General features: G+C 36.4%; 3 protein-coding genes across 6 annotated transcripts in view; 1 reads left to right on the top strand and 2 right to left on the bottom strand.

The window, feature by feature from the left end:
- LOC107860407 (transcription factor IIIB 70 kDa subunit-like) overlaps positions 1-12780 on the top strand; it is a gene marked incomplete in the record, with an annotated part of 19376 nt that extends 6596 nt beyond the window's left edge. For both annotated transcript variants that reach the window (XM_047400312.1, XM_047400311.1), the window contains 11 exon segments: positions 3129-3215; positions 3728-3808; positions 4745-4912; positions 4992-5156; positions 7890-7953; positions 8085-8206; positions 8553-8633; positions 9045-9173; positions 10157-10246; positions 11457-11510; positions 12248-12780. In XM_047400312.1, the coding sequence (XP_047256268.1) occupies positions 3129-3215; positions 3728-3808; positions 4745-4912; positions 4992-5156; positions 7890-7953; positions 8085-8206; positions 8553-8633; positions 9045-9173; positions 10157-10246; positions 11457-11510; positions 12248-12439 (1233 nt within the window).
- Positions 12781-13336: 556 nt separating this feature from the next.
- Positions 13337-20403, bottom strand: LOC107844475 (dnaJ homolog subfamily C member 17). Of its 3 annotated transcripts, XR_001666553.2 has the most exons (5): positions 20151-20400; positions 17426-18139; positions 17144-17332; positions 14114-14288; positions 13337-13794 (listed from the first exon to the last, which is right to left on the bottom strand). XR_001666553.2 is itself a non-coding variant. In XM_047400313.1 (4 exons), exons 2-4 carry the CDS (start codon positions 18095-18097, stop codon positions 13774-13776), a joined length of 882 nt encoding a protein of 293 aa, XP_047256269.1. In that variant the 5' UTR covers positions 18098-18117; positions 20151-20403; the 3' UTR covers positions 13337-13773. The 3 variants fall into 3 exon arrangements, 2 of the variants coding, with proteins under 2 accessions (XP_047256269.1, XP_016544376.1); XM_047400313.1 differs by lacking the exon at positions 14114-14288 and having other exon boundaries at positions 17426-18117; positions 20151-20403; XM_016688890.2 differs by lacking the exon at positions 14114-14288 and having other exon boundaries at positions 20151-20397.
- A 1664-nt stretch (positions 20404-22067) lies between these two features.
- Positions 22068-26611, bottom strand: LOC107844491 (putative casein kinase II subunit beta-4). The gene is made up of 5 exons (XM_016688897.2): positions 26121-26611; positions 24515-24733; positions 23205-23314; positions 22939-23104; positions 22068-22631 (listed from the first exon to the last, which is right to left on the bottom strand). Exons 1-5 carry the CDS (start codon positions 26482-26484, stop codon positions 22495-22497), a joined length of 996 nt encoding a protein of 331 aa, XP_016544383.2. The 5' UTR covers positions 26485-26611; the 3' UTR covers positions 22068-22494.
- Positions 26612-26905: the final 294 nt, after the last annotated feature.

Here is a 26905-nt window from a genome sequence, read left to right on the forward strand (position 1 = left end):
TCTTCAACTTGGTTTTATCGGCCAACTTGACACTACCTTTGGCAGATTCTAACTTCGTAAAATATTCTCATTTGCTGGTCATGTGTTGAGTGCAACCACTGTCCAGAAACCATGTGTTTTTATCATTCAATCTTGTTGTTGCCATTGCCGTAAACACAAACTCCTCCTGTTCAACTTTCAAAATGTTGACTTTTTGAGTTTGTTGGTTGTTCTCCTTCTCGACTCTGCAAAACCTTTCAATATGACCAAGCTTATTGCAATATCTACACTGGAGAGGTGGTTTCTTCCCCTTAAACCAACAATCATCCTCTTTATGATTGGTCTTTCTGCAATACTTGCATGAAGGGAAGTTTTCTTTCTTATTGACTCCATTGCGAGAATCTCATTGATTATTTCTACTAGAATTAGTAGAAGTTTCTGGGATTTTACCTTCCTCAAGCATCTGCATCTTCTCTTTGAACTTGGCTTGAAGAGCAGTTTCAGTAGCTTCTTCTAGCCTCCAGGATCTTCTTTGCTCTTGAGCTTGAAGAGCATGTACAAGTTTTGAAGGTAACAGTTTTGTGAGATCCTTCGAATCTTCGAGTGAGGAGATCTTTGCTTCAAATTTTTCCGGCAAACTCACAAGAACCTTTTCCACGATTCTTGAATCTGTAAGCTCTTCTCCCATAAGTTTGATTTGGTTTACAACCTTCATCAACTTGTTGGAGAATTCTTCAATAGTTTTTGAATCATTCATTTTGAGAATTTCAAACTCTCTTCTCAGATTTATCACTTTTATTTACCTAATCTTGTCACTTCCATGAAATTCTTCTTTCAACTTGTCTCAAGCCTCCTTTGCAGTCTCACTCGTCATAACTCTAGCAAAAATTACTTTCGAAAGTGTTGATTGTATGCAAGAGAGAGCTTTAAAGTTTTTTGCAACCTCTTCTCTGCGATTCTTAATTTGCGCCATAGTTGGATTATTTGGCAAAGGATTTACCTCTCTTCCAACCTTAACCACTTCCCACAGATCATATGCTCGCAAGTATGTTCTCATCTTGATAGCCCAAATTGGATAATTCTCGCCAGAAAAAATTGGGGGTGAAGGAATTAAAAAATTGTTGGAAGCCATAACAATATTGACTTTTATGCAGGGTTATTTTTGGGGTCTTCTCTCTCACAGATCCCTCAAGAAATTGGCTCTTGATACCAATTGTTGTTCTACGGAACACAGAGAAGAAGAAAACGTTTGAGGATAAAAAATATTCTTCTTGTTTATTCATCCACATCTGAGAATATACATAGACAAAAATACTCCTATTCTATTTCTAACTAGGAAACTAATAAAATCCTATTCTAACTTCAGCTAGGATACTAATAAATCTTATTCTATATCAACTTAAATAACTGAATTTCAAAAATAAAATTATTAAACTAAAAAAGAAAAATAACAACAAATAACTCAATACTTCAACATACATGTTGCTCTGTTTCGTCCACCTTGTTCTTTACACCAAAAATAAAAAGATATAATACAATTTCATTTAAATTTCTGAATAGAATTGGACCTATCTTCAAATTAGCTCCCATTCGGCCCCCTCCCCACAGTCCACCCAATGTAGGAAGGAATTATCCTCCAGCATTTCTTCTGGCTCTTGCTTCTCCCCTTCTAATCCACAGCTCATCTGGTCTGATATGTGCTTATGCATGGTTCACTTGACCTCAGTAAGGCAAAAAGGAAATTTTCCGATTCTGAGCTGTAAATTTGCAGTGAAGAAACAAATGACTGTTTGTCTCTTCTGATTCTTTGCATAAAGAGCATATGGAAACTATTTGGAGCCCTCTTCGTTGCAGCACTTCATGAGTAAGACAGCCCTCCTAACTGCGAACCTTCCGATTTTTTCTGAGAGATCTTTTCCCATAGAATTTTGAACCACCTCCAGGAGGAGGATCGTGCTCCTTCTGGTACCTTATACAGTCACAATGTTAAGTCATCTTCTGTATCTGTTGAACTTTTGAGCGCAAAAATAATGGTACAAGAAATCTGTCGTATTTAACCTTGGTAGATATTTCTATGGTTTGAAGCTTAAAGAAAATGCTTACTTAGCCATAATAGATCTTTTTTGCTCATGGACATTCTCCTGATTAAGTTCCTTGATCTTTCCACCCAGAAGTACCATTGTTCGTTGTCAAAACACTGTAATATCATAAGATTTGTTACCTGCAATGAAATAAATGTGTCTGTCCATTTAGTGAAAACCAAGGTTTTAATGCTGGAATTGCTGAGATTCGAAGCTGGTAATCAAAATGGAAAATGTTTGAAAAGTGACCCGGAGAAGATAGCCATCTCTATCTTGGACCAACTGTGAGAAGCACTCCCCTATATTTTGTCGTTTCTGCTTGGCCTTGTATATTTGAGAAGCACTCTCCTATGTCTTGCCCTTTCTGCTTGGCCTTGTATTTTCTTTTGGTCCTTTAGTTCTACTTTTTACTTTCCTTTCTCTATTTCTTTTTATTCCTTTTCAGCAATATAAAATTGTTGTAAACTTGCTGGAGTTTGTAAGTGAAAACTATTAATCTATAATGTAGGTTTATTTGGTGGAAGGAAGCCGAACATTTCTAGAACTGCTCTTCACATTTTGGCCAGCATGAAACGAGATTGGATGCAGGTTATACATCATTTCTGTATATAGTTTTGTGTTACTGGATTATTTCTACGGAATTACATTGCCTTTTTTTTTTTTTTTTGATAACCCAAAAACAAAAACCACATTTGGTTGAGAGAATGGGTTGTTGTCTCGTTGTATGAACTTGGGAGATTTTCATCTCCTGAGCTTACCTTTTAGGGTTGATTTAGACCCAATGTCCACTTTTTAAAATCATGGTATCGAGAACAAACATATCACTATCTTGGTTTACCTAATATCCCCCCCCCCCCCCCAATGTTGCGTGTTATCCACACTCCGGGAGGGGGGAACATGTTGATGTCCCACATTGGTCGAGAATGAGTTGTTGTCTCCTTATAGGATCTTGGACAATCCTCGGCTTATGAGCTAGCTTTTGGGATTGATTTAGATCCAAGGTCCATTTGCTTAATATAGACACAAAGTACTTGCTTTTTTTGCAACTAATTCACAAATTGTCCATAGACAGGGAGAAAGCCAAGTGGGTTATGTGGAGCTGCACTGTACATTGCTTCTCTTTCACATGGACTGAGTTGTTCTAAATCAGAAATTGTAAGTGGTTTTTCTAGGTTTCCTTTATTTTGATTGTCAGCATTCCGATTCTTTATAGACAGGCTTCATGCTGCAAGTTCTATTTGGCTTTGTGAAACTGTTATGTGCTTTAGCTAGTTTTCAAGTACTACTTGCAAAAAAAAAAAGGACTACTTGTTCTTGGTCATGTGACCAGGAGATCACGGGTTCAAACCTTGGAAACAGCCTCTGGCAAAAATGCAAGGTAAGACTGCGTACAATAAACCCTTGAGGTTGGGCCCTTCCCCGGACCCTACACATAGCGGGAGCTTTAGTGCACCAGGCTGCCCTTTTTGTTCTTAGTCATGAAGTTCGAACCTTATCTTCTCTTTGAACTTAACAACTAGTGTTGTCTACTTTCTTGGCTTATTTCTTGTTCTAGCCTATGTAGCACAAACACCGGCATTAGTTGCCAACTCCCACATTTATTTAGGGTGACATAACAAAGGAACGCGATATTTACTTTTCCCTTTTTCTTTATTCTTAATGAACAGATCAAAGTGGTGCACATTTGCGAAGCAACATTGACAAAGCGTTTGATTGAATTTGAAAACACAGAATCTGGGAGCTTAACGGTATGTAACATCAAGGCTGGTTGGATCAACACTACTGGAACTTTAATTTTCAAAGTTTGAAAAGCTTCCTGTGCATTCATTTAGTCATGTGTGCAGGTCCTTTTAACTTTGGTGGGAGGGGGAGGCTATTAAAGTAGGATCCTAAAAGCAATTTAGTAATAATGAGGTGCTTACTTCTGTAATGCTCAAACTTTGTTTTATCTGAGTTTGATATCATTGTAAATACTGAAAATATAATAAGGAAGGAAGGCATCTAAAGGAAGAACAAGCATACTGGGGTTTGGGTTCTTATATTAAATTGTCAGAGTAAGGTGTAAAATGTAACTTGCTACCAGAGCTGAAACCAATATTGTACTTGTGTAGTGAATATATATCAAGTACATAGAGAAGCGTGCTGAAGTCATTTGGTGAGAGTGACAGTTTTGCCTCTTATTCATGAATATTTATGTTTCTTAGCGCTTTTCATAAAAGAACCCTCTGTTTCCAAAGGGCCAAAAAAGAGGAGCAAATGAAAGATCTATCTAGTGTGCTACTGTCATCAGATTTTGATATGTCATGAAGTTACCCAATGCCTGCACTCTGTAGAAGATTTTAATTTCATCTGCCTTTGACGTCTTGCTTCCTTTTTCTTCCGCCTTTTCTCTGCTAGTGGGATCTTAAAAGAACTCACCGGTGGGCTGGGCGCCTCATCCTCCAGTCATTTTGATGCTCTTGTTCATGAGAAATTATCACCAATGATGTGCTATCTTTTATGAGGCTGGCGTGTCTGATGACATATATATTATTGTTGACAGTTAAAATAAATTTTCCTGGGTATTTAATAGTTTTAACTCCCTCCCTATTCCTTGGCACATTATAATTGACTCAGTTGATGGCGTTTAAGCCAAAATTTTCCTTTCCAAGTTTCATATTATTACTTGAATTACTTGCAACTAGATTGATGAGTTCAATACAAGAGCTGAGGAGCTTGAGAAAGAAGAGACGCTGGTCTTGCAACTTTATTCGGGATCAAAAGGATCTGGGATCACAGAAGTGCTATGTGAACACAAGAAAAGTGTGAAGCTGCCCTTTGCCCATGGTCTATGTGAAAGTTGTTATACTGATGTAATTACTTGCAACCGGTCCGTTAAGTTTTAGTAGTATTGGTAAGTCATATATATAATACTTATGAATGTGTTTGCAGTTTGTAAAACTTTCAGGTGGGCTTGATGGAGGATCCGAACCTCCAGCCTTCCAGCGTGCTGAGAGGCAAAGATTAATGGCAAAACAAGAGGCTGAAGAAATTGTGGAGGATCCAAATTTTCCCATGTCCAATCAGGTGGAGAGCTATGTCGGCGATTACTTGGAGGTACTCCTCGGAGCTATTACTTATCCAAAGCATTATTACCTTGTAGAGTCAGGAGATAGAATTTTATGCTTTCAAGAAAGCTTTTAACTGCTGGAAAAGACACAACTCATGTTCTGAAAATTTCAAGATAGAAGGATAGATTTGAAAGAAAAGAGTAGGCCTCCATAATAAAATAGAGTAGTGTTAGGAAGAAGAGGATCTCTTTACAGATGCTATGTCCGTTTTGGAATTGAATCTCAAATTATGAGCTTGCAAAAGGAGCTTAAAAGCACAACCTGCAAAAAGATAGATATTGTCTTTTTCATACAACATCTGCTTAAAAAAGTTAGATGAGCCCTAATAATTTCGTAATGTGTCCTTTCTATCTCTTCAAGGGACAATGAGGGTTCTTTCTCTGCCATTTGTATGGTGATGATCTACTTGTTATTAAACAATATTTTATCTTATAATCGTTGTTCGTGTTTGTGATCTTGACAATACTCAAGAATAAGATGAGTTTCAATTGAAAAAAGCCAAATGACCCAGAGATAAGCTGCTGCACCTGAATTGGTGAACTGTATGATTGTAGCATAAAAACCTCAAGCGTTACCTCATAATTACTAAGTTGGCTGGACGTTTGTGCTTTGGCAAAAGATCCTTTCAGTAGACTCATAACACTTCCCTTTGTTTCTGGATTTCTGAAGATATTAAGAACTTAATAAACTTTTAAACATCCAGTTACCTAAATATAGAATCCAAATCTAATTTGCTCGGACTCTCTAAAAATGTTGCCGCACCCGTGTGGGATCCTTCAGAATACGCTATTTTTGGAGGATCCGACACGCACCCGTAGACATTTTTGAAGAGTCCGAGCAACTTAGTCCAAAACTATGTTGAGATGCAGATTTGTGAATTCAAAAAGGATGTAGAGATCCGAGAAATCTTTGGGTTGTAATGGCGGCATTTCATTGGTGTAATGTAAGAAATCTGTCGACTAGACTTGTCTTTGGCACATGTATCCTTTCAGTTTCACTGAAAAATAAATAAGAATCAGTTAGTGAAGAGCTATATGTCGCCCACTTGGCTAGTGATCATATTTGCAAAAGATTGGGCCACCTTGCTTCCTTCCCGTGACTATTTTCTGATATCCGATTTGCATAGCATCGTGCATCTTTCCGGTGACTACTTTCACAAATCTGATTTGTGTAGCATTGTGCATCTGTCCTGACTACTCTCGTAGTACTGTGCATCTTTTCAGACTACTTTCTCATATCTAAGTTGCATAGCACCGTGGGCCTTTCCGGTAACTCCTCAGATTTGATTTGTGTAGTTTCGTGTGTGTTTTTGTTGACTCCTCAAATCTGATTTACATAGGGCCGTGACATAATTCCGACACTATCCATATAATTTCTCTTTTGCAGTAGGGTCGTGCCATCATTTCCACCTTACCCATATAATTTTGTGATCTTAAAACAATCTCCTTGAGCCTGGTTTGAAAAGTTCAGTAATTTCTCTTTTTCAGTAGGGTTGTGCCATCATTTCGGCCCCTACTCATAATTTCTATTTTCCTATAGGGTCGTGCCGTCATTCCGGCCTACCCATATAATTTCTCTTTTTCAGTAGATCGGTGCCGTCATTCCGGTCCTACTCATAATTTTTGTTTTCCGGTGGGGTCGTGCCATTATTCTTACCCTACCCATATAATTTCTCTTTCTCAGTAGGGTCGTGCATTCGACATTGACCTACCCATATAAATTTTTCTCAGACAATAACCACTTTTCAGCTATCAAATTTAATAAACCGGTACGTGAGCATGTCCGGGCCTGTTTCCAGTGACTTTCTTGTTCAAGATCTACTCATCTCTTGATTTCGAGATGACCCATATAGTATATTCTCCCTCCATTTAAAAAAGAATGACCCACTTTCCTTTTTAGTTCATTTCAAAAAGAATGACCCTTTCCGTTTTTGGCAATACTTTAATTCCAACTTTCCACATGACATGTTTTAAACCACAAGATTAAAGGATATTTTGGTACATTTGACACAACTTTAATTTAAGACCACAAGATTCAAAAGTCCTTTATTTTCTTAAATTCCGTGCCAAGTCATAATAGGCTTCTTTTTGAAACGGAGGGAGTACCAATTTACAAAATTTCTGGCAATTTTCCAGTGGCATATCGACTTCCCAGCGACGTTTACTACTTTCTCGACCACTTTTTCAGTTTGTTCCTTTTCAATTGAGGTCTCCCACTCATCCAGAGCAGTCCTTACCCGTTTTCTTGCAGATATCTTCACCAAGTCCCTCACTGATCATCATATTAATTGCATCCATGACAAGCTTGGTACATATGCCTTGTATGCACCAACTTGAGGGGTAGTGTTAGAATATGAGTAGGAATAGGAATAGCATATAGAATCCTACTTCGAAAAAGATTGGAATGTATTGTCTATAAATAGGGTCTTAGTGTAATAATGTGGAAACAACAGTTCAATAATATTTTCCTCCCATATTCTCGCACTTAGGCAACAGTTAGGCAACTCCATACTGGACAACAACAACAACATACCCAATATATTCCCACAACGTGGGGTCTGGGGAGGATAAGTGTATGCAATCCATACCACTACCTCAGAGGTGAGATAGAGAGGCTGTTTTGAGTTAGTTGTTTACTGGAAATATGTTGGGTTTTGCTTGCTTTCTGAATAGTTCCTTATTGTTTATATGTTATCTTTTTCTCTTTGGTTGATGATCAGCCTGAGAATGGAAGGGACACCCAGAGCGTGAAAAATGTGCATATATCAGGATCCAAGCAAATAGGCAAGTATTTGTTTTCTTTGGCAGCGAGAATGTTGGAGTGTCTTAGTCCTGGATCAGGAGTAGAGAATTAAGTCACTTTTTTACATTGTTCAGGAAAAAAAAACAGTAAGTCACTTTTCTCTCAATTGCAGGGGCATTCTCAGTGGCTAAAACTGATCATAATGTGAGTCCTGATATCTTAAATGGCATGGATGGTATGGGTCATGATGATCATTATGAATCAGAGAACTTCTCCGATATCGATGATGTAGAGGTGTGCTATTTCTTCTATGTTGGTTTTCATCTAATAGGGATAGCTCCACTGATCACATTCCTTGAATGTTTTCATAAAATATCTGTCAGTCATGCGAAAGGTGTGATTTTGTTGGAGTTCATCCTGCTTCGTCGTGTGATACTTAGCAAATCATACTATGATACTACCCGACCCTGCTTTCATCCTTCGTTTAGGAAGCATCATCCATAATAAGGAAAGTAACATGTAATGGATACTGGAAGTTAAATGATTACTTTTACAATGATATTATTTCTACATTTATGGGCATGTATTTTCTGGTTCACTAACTTGTCATGCTGTTACCCTATACCTGCATTGCTTTCAGGTTGACAGTTATCTTCACAATGAGCAAGAAAAGCGCTTCAAGAAGATCATTTGGGAAAAAATGAACCGAGAATATCTCGAGGTAAACTAATTTTTTTTTTATGAATCACCATGTGCAGTTTGTATGTAGATCGCAAGGTCCTATAGTGGTCTTAGGATTTATTAGGAATAAGAAGTACTTGTGAATATATTTGGTTCTTGAGATTACAATTGCCATTTATATTAGAAATCTTGTTATGAACTTCTGAAGATCAATTTTCTTTTTGGTTTTTCTTAATCAAGGATTCTTGATGATTTTTGGTCTCTTCTACTAAGTTGACTGCAGTTAAACAAGTCCTTTTCTGTATTTTTGCTCCTTTTTGTCCTTCTTCAGGATGTGATTTTGCTTATCACATAACATTTGTCTGCACTAGTTTCATTAAAAAACGGCAGTCTACACTCAGTTTTGTCCCTTTCTCTTCTTTTGAGTGAGCTTGCCGATCAATATTTGTAGGAACAAGCAGCCAAGGAAGCGGATGCATTAGCTGCCAAGAAGAAGCGTGAGTCCTATCTAGCTACCTGTACGGAGGATCAAAAGAATTTGGGTGCTGAAACTGATGCTGCTGTTGAAAAATCAAGAAAGGTAACTCTGAACTTATATTGAGTTTGTTACCTGGTGAAAATTGATTCTCAAAATTTCAAGTTTAGGACCTAAGAAACTCTAAAGAAGGGCGAATTTGTTGATGTCGGCGGTTGTTAAGAATTTGATGCAAACTCAGCAAATATTTGAAAATGACTCGCACTTTCTCTCGTATTTCTAAGAACTCAGGGCTTGGGCACAATGATCCAAAAGTGAGACAAAACATTCTGTTTCTTTTAGTGGTCAAACTTTTATGTTTCCAATACTCTTGCATGAGCAATAAGGGATATTTCTAGTTTCTTAGTAAGTTCAAAAATGTTGATTGCCACTTTTGTCTGTTTTGATCTTTTGTTAGTGATCCACCGATTCTATAATATAAAATAATATAAAGAAATTGCATGATTGGTCAGTGGTTGTGATATTTCATAACTTTTTGATAAATAAATCGTCTATTGTGCTAAGAAGGTACCAAAATTTGCATTTCCATCTGCAGGGTTGGCCTTCCAAAATTTCTACCCAAGTGTCTCTTAACATTTTCGTTACACCTAAAGTACCAAAGAACTCCCACGTCCTCCGTAATATATTTTCAATTCCTTCACTTAATCATCTGTTCCTCTCTACAAATATGCACAATGGTGCAATTTACCACGCACTTCTCCTCTTCCCAATAGCGTTCCTCTTCCAACTCCTCTTCTACTGAAACGTATCAAATACCATCTATGTCAAAGGATGAGTTAAAAAAACTCAACAAGCTGGTAAAAAGTAAGTGAGATCTGTGAATTCCCCCATCCACCCTTCTTCAACTTACAACAGCGAGTACCACGTGTTCTCTCTTCCTAAAGTTACTTTGCCACAAGAATAGTACATGCATGTGATCTATCACAAAAAAGAAAAAGTCTGTGCATGTGATTTTTGCTTATACACAGTACTTGCTCTAGAGGCCTCGTGGAATTAGCTTACACTTTGCTTTATGATATTATCTGCAGGAAAGACAGCAGAAAAGGGCTGCAGAACTGAAAATTTCTGGTCCTGCTCAAACTGCTGCAGAAGCAACAAAGCAAATGCTAGCTAAAAAGGTGTGTATGACAGAGGAGAATAAATGTACAACCATTAGCATTCTTTTTGCAGGAATAACTGTGTTCTGGAAGCCGTTCTCCTCGTGTTCAAAATCCAAAAACTTTAGTATCTTAATGAATCACTTATTTTGTAGATTATGGATCTTTGTTGTTGTCTGAAACTATAATTTCTAATTTCTTCTGGAAGTTTGTCTCATTGCTCTAACCATGGTACCGGGAGCCCATTGGTCCCATTAATCCAGATTAGTGCCACGTAGGGCCCATAAAGGGGGAAGTGCTCTCAATCAGGAGTTTTTGCATTCTCAAGGCTTGAGCATGAGACATTTGGTGGTGACTTCTCATTGTTAGGCATAGGGACAGATCCAAGATTTCAAGAAGATGACTGCACTATTATGTAGTGAATCCAGGATTTAAATTTAAACCTGTTTAATATTTGAAAGCATAAGTCCAAAAATACTTTTTAAAAATCCTAGTAAGTTTTTACCCTGTTGAAATGCTGGTATCTAGCAAGAAATTAATTTGATTGTATGCTTACATCCTTCATTATACTAGTTTCAAGATAGATGTCTGATTTAATTATATAAATTTCAATGAAAGGACATGGGGTTTCCAACGTGTCAGCCTTGAGATTTAAAGAATAAATTAAATAAAAGAAGAAAGAGAACTTAATTTAAACACAAATAGGGATACATACCCATCTCCCATTGGTGGGCCTAATTCTAACAAAGAAACGAAAAAACTGCAAGACAAACGTGGAACACCCAACCTCACTTATAGAGGTGCACCCAGTGACAATTGCATTGTATGTCTTTGAGTGTGGGTTAGATACATCTGAAGAAATATAACATATTATGCATGGTCTAAACTCTAGAGAGGAGAGCATGGTTGCACACGAACCCCTGCTCTGCTCGGGCATCAGTCTCATCTACTCTAGACTTGCAGTAGGTTTTCAGGGTTTTTTGTTGTTGTTGAGTGTTTTTTTCTCAGTTTCAATATTGCTGTTCTTTTGGCCTAAGTTTGGTAGATTTTAAAGATTGCAGATGATCTTGCAAGTCCGCTTACCTGTATGAATATGTACTACCTGAACCCTTGTCTCAACCATTTTTTGGCTCCTGTCATATTTTTTTTGTGTGGTTGCGTGAAACAATATTAATCAGATTTATCGATTGTATGGTTTTCCGCTTACACTGCTTTATATCATGTGATGCAGAGGCTGAGCTCTAAGATCAACTATGATGTGCTGGAGAAACTTTTTGATGATTCTGTATGTGCTTCTCCTACTTCAAAAATTCTTGAGAATTCATTTAGACCTTCCTGCTGTTACTTTCAATTTTGCTCACATGTCAATTCCTTTGGACGAATTATTTTCTTCATTGAAATAAAATCTTCAATTTTGACCTTATTGAAAAATATATTAAACAAAATCTTGGGTGTTGGGGGTGGATGGAGATAGCTGGTGTTCGAGACATGACTATGCATAATATTTTGATATTTAAGAAACTGGGAAAAATTAATTAATAGAAACTAAACTTTGCTGTGTCAAAACATTGTAGAACTCTCCGTCTTTTCTGTTTCTACCTCAATTTATAATTACTGGGAATTGCATATGCGGTTCTCTACTATTACACTCGTTAAGTTTTGCATCCTAAGATATACTGTCCTATCCTCTTTAAAGGGTACTCAGTTACTGCTTCTTGAAAAGGAGAAATGTATGGTTTATCTTTAGTTCCGGTCTAAGTTGCGCTCCTGATTCTTGTGATTAATGTAAAAGGATCTGACAACCAAACATACTCATAAAATTAGGAAGAGAAATAAGAAACCTTGAAATCACAAGCCGTAGTAGAAATCAGAAATAGATCAACACTCTTGTAGCAACCTTAAATTTTATAGTTGCAGGGTGTGCATGTGTTCATCTAAATGACAAATTACGCAAAACCGTTTGGATTTATTGCTGTCATTTCCATAAATATGTTTTAACTCACGGTTGTGCTATTTATGCAGGAACCTGAGAACCCAAAGAAAGCCCGAATTGTGGACGATTCAACGTATGATAACGAGTTAAAGAGCGACAAAATTGATCCGGAAGTAGATGAGACTTACGAAGAAGAAGAGGCATTTGGTGAGGATGTGCATTATAATGAGGATGTTGGAGCATACGACTATGATCAACATTATGATTTTGATGTATATTGAATTAATCTGCATTCGATATGGCCGGTTTCCCCTTGGACAGAGAGGATACAAGATGTCAGATGATGCATTCCCCTTCACCAGTGTTGGGAATCGTTGGGTTCTGATAGCTAATTGCATCTCAAAGTAACTTTGTTTTAATTATCATTGATTGATTTATTTCCTGGGAACACTTCCCATTACTGGAATGTTAAAAACTCTGTATCAGCTTTACTCGTGAGAGAATTCCATTCATTCTTAGAATTAAAGTTTGCATAATTGACGTCGAATCCAGTGTTCTGTTCTGCTTGATAAGAATGTGCCCCCAAGACCTGGGTATTTTTCAAACGTGAAGTCCTTATTTCTGAGAATACTTTATAGTTTTGGAATGTTAAGAAAGTGTTTCTCCATTTTAAATCTGGAGATCGTAATCATTTTTCCTTTGCAGCTAAAACGTAGTTAACTTTGAAATACATACCTTTTTTCACAATGACTATAGAAGCAATATCTTCCACAATATGCTTGGTTTCACGTAAGACTTGTAACCTTCCCATACGTTGAAATCATGTAAGAAACATGTATATCATAGCATGCTAGTTCTGTAAGTTAAATAACTGGTGCCTAATAATCGAGCAGGCTTGTTATAAACTTTTATGCCTCAAGAAGATACTCCCTACCATAAAGGATTCCTTTTTTATTATCGAAAAATACGAGGGCTAGTGACCTTGATTCAAAACTAGTGACTGATTTAACTCACACATCCTTCTCTACTTTTTTTTTTTTTTTTATAATATATATTATCCTTGTCTACTTGAATATTATATTGCAGTAAACAGAAAGGAAGGAGTCGTTTTGCTAGCGTAAACCCTTCCAGCTAAGATCAAGAATCTTTTCTCATCGAACCAAAAAAGAAAGTGTCGATGATCCAAATACAGAACACTGCAAAACACATTAAAAAAATCTCAAGTGACATTAATATACAATACATTTTTGTGATTCCTACTGCAAATACCATGTCCAGAATACCAGGCATAGCACAATGAAGATAAATCTCTCCTCTTCCCAATCTTGTGACAGAAGAATGGGATTCTCATTATACATTCTCGATGGAGTACATGTCAAAAAACAAACCTGTTTCAGAGAAACCGGTAAAAAGGAAATTTATCTTGCTGGAAATCAGCCTTAAATGATTACAATAACTATCCGTCGGAACTAGAATGACACCCCCATTCTGCGTAAAATATACAAGGAATATATGAAGAAGAAGAGAAAATTACTATTACATTCTTACTTTTTTATCCGTGGTAAACTAGAGATCTCATCATCTAAACACTTGAACTTGATGAAGCTTCTGCATGCTATTTCTTCCTTTGAGCTGCCTGAGATAAGTGAAACCATATAAGTAAGAAAATTCCTTAAAAAGTACTTTAGAATGGATAACGACAAACTGAATATTTTCTCCTAAGATACAAAGGTAAGGAGAGATGAGTAATAGTAAAAGAGAGGAAAATCGAGCAGTTTGAAACAATAACAATAACAATTTCACAAAGAACATGTCGAAACAAGAAGCTCTTAACTCCTCAAATCAACCCAATCTGTCCTCCTTTCTTTTCCCTTTCATTTTTCAGTACAAGTATGGATAGTTTTTATAGAGAACAGACATGGATAATTTCCTTCAGAGCACCAGCCAAGGTGTACCTGATATCAAAATTAGGTATACATGTGAAACTGAAACCCAATTGAGGCATCTCGCTGATTTGATTGTGTTTCACTCCATTCACGCACTTCTAGACCCTCCCAAACATACTAGCAACGCACATTCTTTTTTCCGAAAGAAATCAATTCATCTCTCCGATAACAATATCCAGTGGTACTACAAGAATGAATGCCAACAAATAATGAGTCCACGCATCTACGAGCAACTACACAACAATGAGGAATAAAACAAAAAATGAGATTTAAGACTGCTTACAGAAAGACAAGACTCACGGAGAAACTAGTGGATGTGATCTACCCTTTTTATAGGGTGGGTAGATTATGGATGCAGCTTTGCTTACTAATGAGTAGGTGGATTCCAGGGTGAAGAAGGGAAGACCTGGAATTCTGTGCAAACTTGATATTGAAAGGGCATAGGACCACTTTAATTGGGTTTTTCTGATTAACATGCTAAGGAACATGAGTTTTAGAGTTAATTGGATCAACGAGATAAAATGCTGCATATCCAGTGTGAAGTATTATGTTCTAGTAAATGGAAGACCTGAAGGTTTCTTCCAATTCAATAGAGGATCCTTGTCATCCTTTCTTATTCTACTAACCATGGAGGGGCTAAATTAATTGATCAGAAAATATAACTTTTATGATTTGATTAAGGGGTTTGGATCTCAAACAAACAGAGATGAATGAATGGAGATCACACATCTGCTTTATGCAGAGACTCTCTGGTGTTTTGTGAGGCTGAAGTTGAACAAATCAGACATTTACGGGTTATCTGACCATTTTTGAAGCCATTTCAGGACTTCATGTTAGCTGGAATAAGAGCTTCTTATATGCAGTAAATCAGGTGGATGACTTGAGACTTCCTTGCAAGATATTGGGATGCCAAATCGGATCTCTTCCTACAAAATACTCGGGAATGCCTTTGGGTGCTAATTATAAAGCATAAGAGATATGGAGTGAAGTATTGGAAAGGTGTGACAAAAAATTGGCAAGATGGAATACTTGATACTTATCCCTTGGGGGCATATTGACATTGAGAAACTCAATAATGGATGCCTAACCTACTTACATGATGTCTCTGTTTCCCATTCCCAGGGGCATAGAGAAGAAGATCAACAAATTGAGAAGATACTTCCTGTGGCAAGATAACAAAGACAAGAAAGGCTACAATCTAGCCAGGTGGGAGATTGTGACACTTAGCAAGAAACATGCTCGTACGGGAATTAAGAATCTCAGTTTTCATAACCAGAGTCTTCCCTGGAAATGAACTCGGAGTTACTGCTACAAGGATAAGTCCCTTCAGAAGAAGTACAAAGCACACAAATATGGTAGGACAAACCACCGGACAACAAAAGTTAAGACTACACATGGATACAGCGTATGGAAAACCATTAGAAGGATGTCGGATGAATGTAGTGATAATCTGAGCATAAGTGGGTGATGGGGCAAAAACTTTCAACTGGGAAGATCACTAGAATGGGCAAAGTAATCATAGAATCTTATTCCATGATTTACATCTTATCCGCCTCAAGGAAGATGATAAAGTGTCCCAAGTGTGGAAAGAACAAGGGTTGAACCTTTTGTGTAGGAGGTCTCTAAATGATTGGGAAATTGGTAGTCACATATTTGTGTCGTGTTAAATTCCTTCGCAAGCACTACTACCTTACCAGACAAACCAGGATTTTCACTGATAAATCAGTGTATGGGGAGAAAAACAAAGCCGACAATTTATCCATGGTTTGGCCTTGGAAATTTATCTGGAAAGTAAAAGCTCCAACTATGTTACCTTTTTTAAAAAAAAAAAAAAAAAATACAAGTTCCAACTAAGGTTTCTTGTTTGGTTTAGTTCGTCACAAGGCTTGGTTTGGCCTTGGAAACTTATTTGGAAAGTAAAAGTTCCAACTAAGGTTTCATGTTTTGTTCGGCTGCTCACAAGGAAGGGTTGCTTAACGCGAGGCTTTGCAAAGAAGAGGTCTACGAATATGCTCAAGATGCCTCCTTTGTGGCAAAGATGCCGAAAGCAATGAGCATCTGTTTTTACATTGTAAGACAACTGCAGATCTGTGGCACGTATTTTGTATACTAGGTGTGAGTTGGTGATAACTAGAACAACTCTTGAACTTTTGAGTAACTGGAAAGATATTGGTAGAAAAGAGCAGAGGAGGATTGGTGGCAGTCCATTCCACCTTGTATATGGAGAGAAACTCAAGATATTTCAGCTGTCAAACAAAAAGATCGATAAAAAATTCTCTAACTGGTATCATGTCAGGTCTAATTCCGATACTGCGTACCCAAGATGCCTCACTCTCGTTTCTTCATTGCTCATTACCAAACACTTTCCTTCTCCGAACTCTCTCCCTCTTGTGTGGTTAAATGTAGAAAATCAAAAGAGCAGTAAATGGACAGGTTACACCGCCTAATTGGATTAGCAACTCACTAGCTGACATATTAGAAAAACTAAAAGATGTCATCATCAAAGTTTCCTGCAGTCTAGTTTCTGTAGCAACTAGTAGCAGAATCAGGTCTTCCTAAAGTCTATTCAGTAACTTTGCAGTTAAAACAACACTACTTAAATAATACTTCCTTCTAGCACTTAGAAAGGTCCAGCCCTATTAGATTTCTCAGCAGAAAATATTCATACATACTAATTTTTTAATAGAATTTAAGATACCTACATGAACCAGAAAACTGCCCCAATATTTTAAGTCACAAAAAAACGAACTACTGCTGCTGGAAGCTCATAGGCATATCTTAGAAAACTTTTACAATTTTTTATAACCCTTTTTACATAAAAGGTTCCGCTCATAGTTACAGATGCGATGACCACTTTTAATAAGATTAACTTTGGGTTCTTTTTAAACCAAAGACGCATATTCAGAAGATTTCAATTTAAGGTAGAAAACTGACAATAAATACAGATAGAATAGTCCTATTTGCTAATTCAATACAATCTTCAGCACTGTAATAAAGGCTATCTCAGAATGTAAAACAAAAGTTTAAAGCATTTCATACCTTTCTCATTTTTTCTAATACTGAGTCTTCAAATTTCTGGTATCCAGCACCTACAAGATTACTCAAAATTGGGTCCTCAGATTCTCCATTTTTCTCAGCGCTAGAAAATGGAGATGGAGTTAGAGGTTGGAGGGGCACAACTAAGAGAGGATTTGATAGATCCCCCAAGATCTTTCCACAAGAAGCTTTCTGAAAAATGAAAAGAAAACATAACGTTAATGATGTATTACAAACAGTAGATGTGATCAATTAAAATCAATACTCAATTTCATATGTACCCACAGCTGCATCCTTAGATGACATGACAACAAGAGCGGAGCCTTTCTTCTTAGAACTCTTGATTACTACATCTTCAACCTCACCAAACTCACTAAACAAATCTCTCAGTCTTTGGGCAGTATAATCTTCACCAATCTTCTCCCAAGATACCTTAAGCATCTTTTCCCTGTCTACACTACTCCCCTTGCCTTCTGCACTCTCATTAGCCCTTGCATGTGCCTCTTTCTGTGAAGGATCTATAGGAGTAGACACTTTCTTTGAATGCCTTGCACGAATTCTAGCAATTTCTTCCTTAAGTTTCCTAGCAATCAGTTCCTCCTCTTCTCGATCTAGAACGCTGGCATCAGGTGAAAAAGCAGCACGCTCTCTTGCATCAAGATCTGACATCATCTTTCTACGTTTTAAATCTTGCTGAGATTGCCGCCGGATCTTCTCACGTTTCACACGAAGTAGATCATCAAATAGCTTCCTCGCTTTCTCATCCTTGAGAATCTCGTATGAAGTCTTCAGATTTTGAAAGTTCAAGTGAGCATTTGGGTCGTCGCGCCTCTTGTCTGGATGCAACTCTAATGCTTTCTTCTTATAGGCTTTAGATATGTCTTTCTCAGAAAGTTTGGCCCCTTCCTCACCAGAGGGTAAATCCAAAACAGCATAATGATCAACTTCAATATCCATTTTCTAACCTGGACTTTGAACTATGCAATTAATTCAAACCAGCTGCATCAGAAAAAATTATGAGATTCAAAATACAAACAAAAATGAATGACAATTCTAAAATGAGACTTTTCCAATGACACATCTGTAGATCAATAAAGGTATCATTGAGCAGTTAAACAAGTTCATTAGTTCAGATCCTGTCACTGTTTCTAATCCCAATCATTGATATTAAAATAACGCGTAACAAATCATACGGCTTGGAAACTATAACAAGGACACATGGAATTAAATAACATAATTGAAAAACCATTTGTGAACAATAATATAAACTCAAAAACAGCTTCAGTCCAGAACTTCAATAAGCTTCATGTATACTATAAACATTTTTAACAAGAGAAGATCTGAACATGAATGTTGATGCAAAAATTAGCCACAACTTCCAAGGTCATGCGTTATAAGGCAACATTAAGCTCTTAATGTTAGTTCACTTGCTGAAGCGAATAAAATAGAAACAGAAAAGGTCCAACTACGCCCCTAAACTATCATACTTACAATTATCTTTGTTCTATGTTAGAAATTGGCAACAAAAGCACCCACATTGTTACCCTTTCATATCATATTTTTCCCTTTTTCTTTAACTCATTAAATGAAATCCTAACTGCCATTTTTCATCGTCCACAAGGATTCACACATAGATGATACATTGAAACACAAGTTTGAGCCACTTCAGCCAAACAATACCAAATCCAACACACATTGACCAAACCCAAAAGCCCCTGCCATGCTGTACACATTGAACCCTACAGACAAAAATTATCCGAAATACCAGAAAATCTATCAAGCCCCTTCCCGACTCACAGAGGTGGACGTGGAGAGTAAGTTGTGGGTTTATACAGCAAGTCTGTCTCGGACCTTGTAAATGTTTTTGGATCCCACTAAATCAACTAGGTTAAGTGGCATGAGTTGGGCAAGCTGGATCAAGCTTTCCAAGATATATTCAATTTGACCCTACACCAGCACGGCACAATACAAGAGATGCGGTCACCTCAGGGTGGAACACCAATTTTAGAAGACAGCTTAATGGCTGGGAAGTCCAAAATGTGGCTGATTTTTTCTAGCTCCTTAAATCAGTTCCCAGGGCTTTAAACCGGTGAAGATACACTTTAGTGGCACGGTAATAATAAGGGTTTTTTAAAGTCACTGCCTACCATATAATGAGCAAGTCTTCTGAACAGAAATTCAACTGGCCATCGAAACGTATATAGAAGGTTAAGATACCTTAAGAAGAGTCTCGTTTTTTGTGGAAGTTGTCGTCACACTGGACAATCTGATGAAGAGAGCTCTGCCTTTATGCCGAAGATGTTTATTAAGTTTTGTTAGTCGTACTTCATATGATTTTATTTCCATTAGTACTTCTAAGTTATAAGAGGATAAAATTGCTTAATAATGAACTGCAAAAATATTTAGAATTCATACATAATTAGTATACTGATTATCCCACACCATGTCCGAATGAAAATTCATTCATCAAATATCCAAATGATTTGATGTTTCAGCCTTTTCTATGACTTCTTAGGTAGCCAAACTTAGGTTGAGAACCTAAGTTCTCAGGTTCAAATCCCAACAGAGATGATTCTTCCCATCTGTTGTAGCTGTTGCTGGTGGGAGATGGCACGTATCCCATGGATTTAGTCAAGGTACGTGAAAGCTAGATGCTAGCTAAACCACGGTTATAAAAAAATAAAAAAATAAAAAGATATTGAATGGTAGAATTAGATTATTTTCGCATATAAATTTGGGGATTTATCTGTAAGAAAAAAAAACTTGAAGGAACGCACAAGCAAGTGGATAAATTAAACACTTTTATGCTTCATAGGGTTTTAAAAAAAAGCACAAAATCCCAAACATACAAAATCCTACACACAACTTGTCAACTAAGCAACAGATTTTCTCAGAAAAGCTTCAGTTTTTTCTTCTTCAAGCAAATTGGAATTTGGAGAAAAAACAATAACATGTTGAAATTAGGTTAATTTCGCATATAAATTTGGGGATTTAGCTTTAGAAAACTTACCAGTAGTCAGGAGAAATTCGGCGATACGGAGACACCGAGAAGTGGTAGCGTCTAGTTAGAGATCCGCCGGAGGTGAAATAGAACAATTGGGGAATTTATTGGGTATTAGAAAATATGACGTAAAAAAATAAATTACCTTAAAAGCTTGTTTGAAATGGATTGGGTTTTGGGTTTATGTCGAATTTCATTTGCAAGACAAGATTTGGTACATTTGTGGTCGGATCCTTACGCTAACTTTGGTACAGCAAAAGGTTTAGTACATAATTGCCCTTTTCTTAAACTACCTTAATTTTTTTTTTCAAATTAAATTTTTCCATCAAAAGTAGAAAAATCTATTAATTCATTTTGCAGTAAAAAAAAAATGAATTTTTAACATATATGAAGTTTCAGCAAATGCTAGAAGATATGAAGAACATAAATGAAATTTCTCTTGAATAACTCTTTTCAGGAATATGAAAATGTGGTGATTAACTAAGGGTAAATGCCATTTGTTAGTGTTTGAAATTGGTGTGGAGAATATGAGAGTTTAAAAGGTAATTACGAAGGCGATATGAATGGTTTAGAACAGTAAATATATTAAAACTGTTTAATTATTTGAAATAATCTTAATTAAATCTATTATGTAAAGAAAAAGATTAACATCGCTTTATGTGGTCATTTGAAAGTTTTTCACGTTTTTATTTTTGGTTTTATTGGTAGATATTAATTTCTCTATTACTACTTCATTTCTGTTATTTTAATAATTAGTATTTATTATAAATTAATAGATATTTACATTTTTATTCATAATATTATGACTTTATGGGGATATATTTGTAATTCAACTTTTAACTTGGGGTATTCCCACTTATATAATAAGTAAAGTATGATTACGGTGCACTAATTTTAAATTTTATAGGAAATTACACTATTTTATGGTACAAATTCCATAATAGATGTGACTTTCTTTGATATTTGAAAGATGACAAATAATTAGGCATAATATATAAACATGTCCTAACATGACTTCAGTTCACATCTATGACCTCCAACTTTGAATGTACAGAAACAGACATTTAAACTTTCATAAAGTTGAATAACTACACACACATCTTATGTAACATAATATACGTAGGACGTCATGTAGGACATGTATGGCCACATAAAATGCATTTATGTACTTCATTCTTTACTAGTGAGAGTAAAGTAATATAAAAAAAGTTATGGGCATCCGATTTCTACATTAAATGAATAAGAAAAACTCTGAATTTAATAATTCAAACTGTGTAATATGTATTTTGAAAAAGTAGGAGAAATTCAAACTCGTCCTAAAAACCTTATAAAAGATCCACAACTTTTTGGTTAATTCATCTCTAAGCGTGTTTGAACATGAATAAACTTGGACTGATTGGTCAAATCATGTTTTCATGGGCTAATAATCCGACCACCCCTACTCCTATTTCTTCTATTAAGCACCCACGTGGTGATCACAGGTACTGTTCTTGTTTGTGATCGTATGGATTTTGTACACCTATCTAATTCTTTCAACTACAGTTAACTGAAGAATAAGTCGTGATAAATAACACTTGCCTTTACCTTTATTGATTTAGTTTGGAAGTTTACCATTCTATTAGTCTAGTCTTTTCCAATAACAGTTACTTGGTATATTCTCCCCCTGGGAAGTTATTTTACTAGACAAAGTTGTGCCTTTTTTCAACATTTGGTCAAGTGTTTTTCTCCCCCTGGGAAGTTATTTTACTAGACAAAGTTGTGCCTTTTTTCAACATTTGGTCAAGTGTTTTTTTTTAATCCCACTTTATTAGTGTTCCTTCTTTATTTCCATATCATAAAGAATAAGGTCAAATGCCACTTTAAACAAAGGTGACACCGATCGAGGGAGCACTACAAATGTAGATCACAGGGCTTGCACCTTATCGATCGATCACAATTATATATCTTTTTCTTATCATCATTATATTATCATCACTATATCAAATTCGAATATACTTCGTACTGCCATGCGACATTGCATCTGGAAATGGTCCTACAAAAAGGAGAAAAACCTCTAAACTCCAGATGAGTGCCTCCGCTGGAAATGGTAGCATTCGCACCAAAAGAATTCTCCAGCTACCTTGAAAACAAATAAAGCTTACAGATGCTCTTGTATTTCATGATTAAATTTTGAAGATGAATTTCACTTGACAGATTGGCCATAATTTCTTCTTGATCAATGAATCAAAGTTTGTCATATCTCGAACTCCTCCTGCCCGTACCTGTGCTCTACCACGACGAGTTGTACATCATTGCCAGGTAAGAACCATTGGTGGCAGAAAAATGTAATATCTTCACGATATCACAATGGACTTCACTGTCGAGTTTTGTGGAGCTTGAAACCAAATACCCTGGGAACATAATTTTGGGTTGGTTTTTGTGGCTTGAGGTGTCCATAAGTCATCAAAAAGAGGTGTGGATACGTTGTTCCAAAATAAGCTCCATCGATATCTTGGGCAGTTAAAGAAATCATAAGAGGATAGAAATGCTGAATACATGACAAAGTAACAAATAATGTACAAGATTAATGAGCAAACTACCACAGGAAAGAGTGCACTCGAGTTCCATGCAAGTTAAAATTGGAGAACAAGCAGATTCACAAGAGCAGAAACTTAGGAACAAAAATACATCCAGCTCAACCAATCAGCATAAATGTGAATACTGAATAGTTTCTGAGAAAACAAAAGACATGTATAAATGACGAGAGGAGAAGTTCATTAAAAAAGGAACTTCAAAAAGAGATAGCAATAAAGGATACTGCCTTGGTACTTTGATCGGGGGTAATAGATATCCTCACATTTGGGACAGTATATTTTTACTGTACTTAAACGTGGAATATCAGACTGACCAAGTGGAAGGCAAGGCTGTCCACAGCAATAAACTCGTGGACATCTCCCAAAGTCATAGTTCTTGTACTTCTCCAACTGAAAAAGGGTTCTCCCCAGAATTTACATCATGAGAAGTGAATTAAAAAAATGAAAGCAGACAACACAAAAGCAAAAACAGCTAAGCATAAGAGATCACCATTGCAGCCATTCCTTTGCTAGTCAAAATGTACCGGACATGGATCAAACCATACAACATCTCTGCCGCCGACTCAACCAATTCATTTTGTTCCTCGGTGAACGTATCACCTAGTCAAAAAGATAATCCATTTTGAGAGCATGCTATATATTCAGTGCCATAAGATAGATGATAGAGAAGCAAAATGGTACTTATTTTGAATGGAAAGATAACAAGAATGAATTCAGGTCCATTGTAAAATCATGTAAAAGAGATAATTCAGGGGTATCACATATTCACAACAATCAAATTTTTAAAGCGCTAAAATTTGTTGAAAATCACAATAACACAAAAACAACTACATGCATATTCCATCCATCCCCCTTCCCAGGAAAAAAGGCATTCGATGGAGGGAAAGTGGTCAGGAGCAAAAGTAGTATGTTAAGCTTTCTACATGCGAGTTCTGGTTAGACTCGTAGCATTCTGGCCATGTTGTCCAGCGAAGGTATCAAGGTAGCAACGGAGACTCAGAGTTTCTTGGATTTAGCCGGGTATTATAGGAGGAGGTTTGTGCAAGGATTCTACAAGTTTTTCAGTTGCTTAAAGTTCAGTATTTTACCACAAAACAACAGTTATTCAACTGCTAAATGCAGTTTCTTACAAGCAAAACAACAGTGCTTGTAGTAGTTAAAATGCAGATTTTATATGGAGGGTCAACTGGACAATGCATAAGTCACCAGGGATTTCCTACTAAGCTGGCATAGAGAAGGTGTTTGGAAACAAAAGGTGAAGCACTTGCTACTGGAAAAATCTGCCTACCAAAACTACGATATAAGGAGAGAAATCACCTAATGTTTTAGGCTCTACAGAGATTTCAGATTTGAACTCTCGTATCCCATGATTTCGATCTCACTTCATTGTCCGCTATGCAAGAGACCATCAGGTATCTTATCCTAGAATTGATAAAACATGCACGCCCCAATACCAAAAAAATCCTGAACTGCTGGCTATGTATCCACATGTTCACTTAACATGAGAATCAACGTCATCTAGATTGTTGAAAGAAGGGAGTTCCACATACCAAAAGAAAACAAAACTAGCAGAACCACACCTACCTTTTTCCACAGAAGATCAGATACCACATCCTTTGGTTGAAATAGTTAGATAAAAAGAAGCTTCATTGTAGAGTTTTGATCTTTCAGTACGAACGTTTTGATCATGTTTATGAATGAAAATGCTTGTTCTTGATTATTTTTTTATTTTTTAAAAAAGAAGCTTCCTTGTAATTCATAGCAATGTAGGAAGTACTCTAAACAAGCAAACATACTTACCATGAGTGGATTCAACGTCAAGGATAAGGTCAAGTGCATAGTCATAGTATGGCACTTGACTGCTCAATCCACAGAGATTAAAATCATCTTGAATGTATTCGTCATCTACTTCACAGAAGAACTCATTTCCACGCAGGTTACAAAACCAAGAAATCCATGATGTATCTTCCCCATCAGAACCACTAACATCAGACTCTTCACTGTCTGTTTCAGATTCATCTGCAGAAGACACAATATTGGATATACTCTCATATTTAGTTCGAAATATAGAAGAGACAAAATAAAGAATTTATGTCTACTTAGTATGTAATCACTACAATAATACTAAAACATCATGCAGAAAAACTAGTTTACAGCTTGTCAAAAGCCAAGATCACGAACCATTTATCAAAAGGAAAATAACAAGAAGAAGAAAAAGATGAACCAACAGAAAGTGTACTTAAATGATGATGCCAAAAGAATAGTAGTAATGCGGAGACAAACTGAGTCCAAAGGTTGTTGCAACCAAATACTTAAAACACCTATACCAGGTGTAACTCCACTACATACCCTCTAGTCTAAATTCTAAATGCAACTAAATAGAAGCATTAAGCAAGTCAGAGCTCCTGAATGGACACACCACAAAACATCAGAAACATTAATATTCCCTGTGAACTTTTCGTTCAACCAAGAAAAAATTCAAAGACTAGCTAGAACGAATTTGATATGAAACTTGATAATCTTTTTTCTGATCCCAATCCGTGCTGCTTTTTGCAGATAAGCATAATCTATTGCATTCAGATAATCAGATCTTATTGGAAACAGAAAGCATCGCCAGCTCTAAAATAACTGAAGATGTTCCGAAGAGGCACCTAGATATATCCATCTAAGCAGGAAAGGATTTTGATGAGCCGTAAAACAACTGTCATTTTACTTTAACAAAATTGAGTTTTATGCTGACCGGTATTTTTCCTACACCGCCACAGATGAAATTTGAACTCAAGAATCACAAAATTTGACATTACCATATCTCCTCACCTTCTCAAGCTTGCCCACAACTACAAGGCAAGAGACCGAAACACTACCTCCGTTCCATACTACTTAGCCCTATACCAAAAACAAATGTTTAATCTTACTTGTCACGAAATGCTCCCGGCCAACTACACAGCTAGAGGAGCCAACTATACAGCTAGACTGCTACACGCGAGATTAGACGTATACCAGTGTACCCTTCTCTTTGCATTTCTTCAAAAAGGCTTTTTCATATTTCTCACACAGGAGAAACTTCGTTGAGTCAATCCTCACCCTCAACACCACATCAAACTTATGACCTAATAATAATAATAATTTTAGCTCACTAAGAAAATCACAAAGACGGACACTTTACATCGTTACACAAACTGAACACTACATATTAACGCTAAAGCAGTATTTAGCTGATCCACATTCCACTAATATTCGAAAAATGAATAATCAACCATTTTCAGCTACAATCTCACCCTATATTAGAAAAAAAAAAAACTATTTACTCGTGCAGCGCGGACTCTGTTCCGGACACTGCGGTTATCAAAAAAAAATAATAGTAGTAATAATTATACATCAAATGAGAAAAAAAAAAAAGTCTAACCATCTGAGCACTTGTTCTTCGTGGCGAGACTAGATGAAGAGCGAGTATCACGGTGATCAATATGCTGCTGGTGCTGATGATGCAGTTTTCCGCCGGAGGTAGACGGAACGGCCTTATCCTTCAAAGCTCTAGATGTAGAAGGTGCAGATTTTTTCAAGTGCTGATCCAACGCATCGTTGATTCGCTTCCGATCCAACGGTCCTCCGACGATCTCCGACTTCGATGAACCACCTCGATTCCTATACATCTCTCTCCTTAACCGAAACCAATACGTATATAAACGTATATGTATATATTTATGAACCTCAAAACTCCATATAAACGGAAGGAGAAACTCTGTGTGTGTGAAGAGAGTGAGTTGCATAGACGGAGTTAGGGTTTCGTCGACATTTGAGAGAGACGACAAGAGAAAAAGCTCCTCTGTATTTCTTCGCCTTTTTCTCTCTCCCTTCTAATTTTTTTTTGGGAAAATTTTAGAGATGGCAACTATAGAATTAATTGTAATATATAGTAATAATTTTATAATTATGAAAAACAATAAATTATATTTTATATTTTATATTTAAGTAAATTATTACTATACAAAATACATATACAATAAAATTTATTTTTCTTATTTTATACAAATTAGTTGAGTTAAATAAAGAATAATTATCCTTTCAAATTAAATTTTCATAAATTATTTTTATTTAAATTAATAGATCTTTTTTTCAAATCAAATTCAAATATGAATATTATTATTTTCATGATTTTCAAAATTTCAAAATATGATTCTCTTATATCTC

Source organism: Capsicum annuum, chromosome 1 (genome assembly GCF_002878395.1).
Source record: "Capsicum annuum cultivar UCD-10X-F1 chromosome 1, UCD10Xv1.1, whole genome shotgun sequence".
Taxonomy (NCBI): Eukaryota; Viridiplantae; Streptophyta; class Magnoliopsida; order Solanales; family Solanaceae; genus Capsicum; species Capsicum annuum.